This window comes from Montipora foliosa, chromosome 9 (assembly GCF_036669935.1).
Source record: "Montipora foliosa isolate CH-2021 chromosome 9, ASM3666993v2, whole genome shotgun sequence".
NCBI classification, from domain to species: domain Eukaryota; kingdom Metazoa; phylum Cnidaria; class Anthozoa; order Scleractinia; family Acroporidae; genus Montipora; species Montipora foliosa.
This window is the reverse complement of record NC_090877.1, coordinates 36,345,617-36,348,116: the sequence shown is the minus strand read 5'-3', so window position 1 is coordinate 36,348,116 and position 2,500 is coordinate 36,345,617. Positions and strand designations below refer to the sequence as shown.

General features: G+C 41.6%; 1 protein-coding gene across 1 annotated transcript in view; it reads right to left on the bottom strand.

The window, feature by feature from the left end:
• Nucleotides 1–2,500, bottom strand: part of LOC137970180 (uncharacterized) — a 7,056-nt gene that overhangs the window by 2,278 nt on the left and 2,278 nt on the right. Inside the window, exon 2 of the mRNA XM_068816698.1 lies at nt 10–2,500. This exon is cut by the window's right edge and continues 897 nt beyond it. Coding sequence (XP_068672799.1) covers nt 10–2,500 — 2,491 coding nt within the window. The remainder of the gene's footprint in view (nt 1–9) is intronic.

Genomic DNA, 2,500 nt, shown 5'->3' with positions numbered 1-2,500 from the left:
GCTACTTACTCTGAAGGTTCTACTTTTGATTTGTTGCACAGTCTTTTCGTTTTGTAGATGTAACATCCACAACTTGCCAAAGCAATGAATAATACACCAAGTGCAGTGAGTGTAGCAACGATTATGGCGGTATTTGAGTGTCCCGTGTTATCGTCTCCAAGCAAAGGTCTCGAAGAAGTCTCTTGGGTATCTCTCAGAATCACTGTTATGTTAGAAACAATGAAACTATTCCACATAGTTTCGTTGGCCTCATTTAGAAGCTGAGCTAATTCCTGATCGCTCAGAAGCGAGTCGTATTTTACTCTCAATTTGAAATAAGCAACGACACTTCCATTTTCAAACGATGTTACTTCAACATCTAAGATATCCGTATTGTTCGTAGATAGAATGGTCATTAGTATAGCTTCAACCGTACCTGCAAGTGCTTTAAACATGGTTGAGTTTGGATTGGAAAGGTTTTGATGATAGTTTTTATTCCTTATGATCAAGGAACCGTCCATGATCTTAAATGGGGCTACCGTGAAGTTATACTGCTGGCTTGAGACCGAACTGTGACTACTGGTAAGCATATTTCCTGATCTTGTTGTTTCTAACCGTGACAACGAGATGAGATAGATTTTGGAAGACACTGGGATACCTTGACTAGGTACAGAGGCTCGGTTATATGAGTGCGGCAAATTCGTGGCAAAAGATTCAGTGTATGACTCATTGTTGGACTCTGTTGCAGTGAAGCAACTTGCAGCTGCAAAAAGTGAAAGGCTTTGATATGGAGAAGTAGACCCTACTGTACCCAAAAAGTCTGTTTTCAAAACAGTCGTTTGCTTTGAATTATTCAATACGGGGCTTGTGTGAATTAATCGTCCATTTGTCGTGGAAGCGGGGGAAAGCGACATGCGAATACTCTGCCTTTGGTTGCCTCTCGCTGCCCTAAAACCATCGCTATAGTGAACAGAAGAAGTCACCGGTACGCTCAGTCTTGCTGACTGAGTCATTTCTAAAGTTGAAAGGAATCTTGTGGACGTTATGGAATGCATGGTCACAGAAGTGGTTGGATTATTTGCACGGAGGAATGTAGTACCCTCCTTTCCCCCATGATGTGCCGACGGAAGTGTTGTGAAGGCTGCGTCCATTGAGACAAAAAGCGTTTTGTTTCGTGATGTCATCTCTTCAAAACTTTCTGTTAACAACTGACTGTTGAAGAAAGAACTGCTTCTAAGGACATCAGCGTTGTGTGCAAGGGACGCAGCCGATCTCTTAATGGCTGGAAAGGTTATAGTTGAGTTTATAGATAATCCTGCCACCAGTGGATATAAACTGTAGTTTTCTTCAGATTGAAAAGACAATGGCAAAAAGATAGATAAATCGGTGTTACTACTAATTTCCTTGAGTAAATTAGTATTTGGGGCGCTGAAATCGTTCCTTGGAAAAAATGACGAAAGTAAAAGGCTACCAAATGCTGGAAGCAGTCCTGAAGAAGGTGAGACAAGTTTGTAAGTCGTGCAAGGACTAGCTGAGATCAGATTTGTTGGAATTGTGCTGATTGCATCTCTCAGAGAAATCGCCTGTGTATCTGACTGAACTATCCGTGTTGGTCTCGCAGAAACTCCAATGGATAATCTTGTTGAAAGTTCATTTCTAACAGTCGCAAAATAACCCTGTGTGTTTTTCAGAAACGTTTCAGTGCTAGAGCGTCTGAATTCAATATCTTTGGATGTTGAATGAATGGACTCGTAATTGGCCATCGCTTTGGAAGTTAATGGAAATGCACTTGGATTGTCCCTAAGACTGGGAAATGCACTTGAATCCTTGAATCTTAATCTAACTATCATTTTCGTGGTAAGATGAACTGACGTGAAGTCTCCGCTTATTGGCGTTGGGTAAATAGTCCTCAGTACCTCTCCTGTATTTGAAGGTTTTTGAACAGTGGTAATTGCAGGCGAATCAGTTAGAGTATAAGCTGATACGTCTTCACTGAGGGTGTTTGTGTTGGTCTGAGAAGGGGTGATCCACGAGGCTATTGGTAAATTGACAGATGATAATTGATCTCTGAGAGTATTAGGAAGCGTCTGACTTCTTGTCGCATCTTTGATCGAAGTGACTAACGAGCTTCCTGAAACCATTGCTTTTGAAGGCGCCATCTGAGACAAAGGCATCTCCTTAGATGCTGCACTTGTCAGGTATTGAGAACAAAGATCCTGCTGCTTTCCAGTTGTTTGCCTCCGCAAAAAGGACAACAAGGACTTTTCCGACGATGTTGTAACCAGTGATATACAGCTATTTGGTTGTAAACTTTTAACCTGCTGCACCCTTTTGATGGTGGTCGTCGTTGAGTTGGTGAAATGACTGAATGCACTTTTGGAAGGAAAACCCCCCTCGGGATAACTTTTATATACGCTTCTTACAATAGGTGTGCTTCTGGTTGCCGCCCTGATTACTTCAGATCGATTTATCTCTTCCGTGTGCAGCTTAATAAAGCTGTTCAAATAAAATTGATGATTAG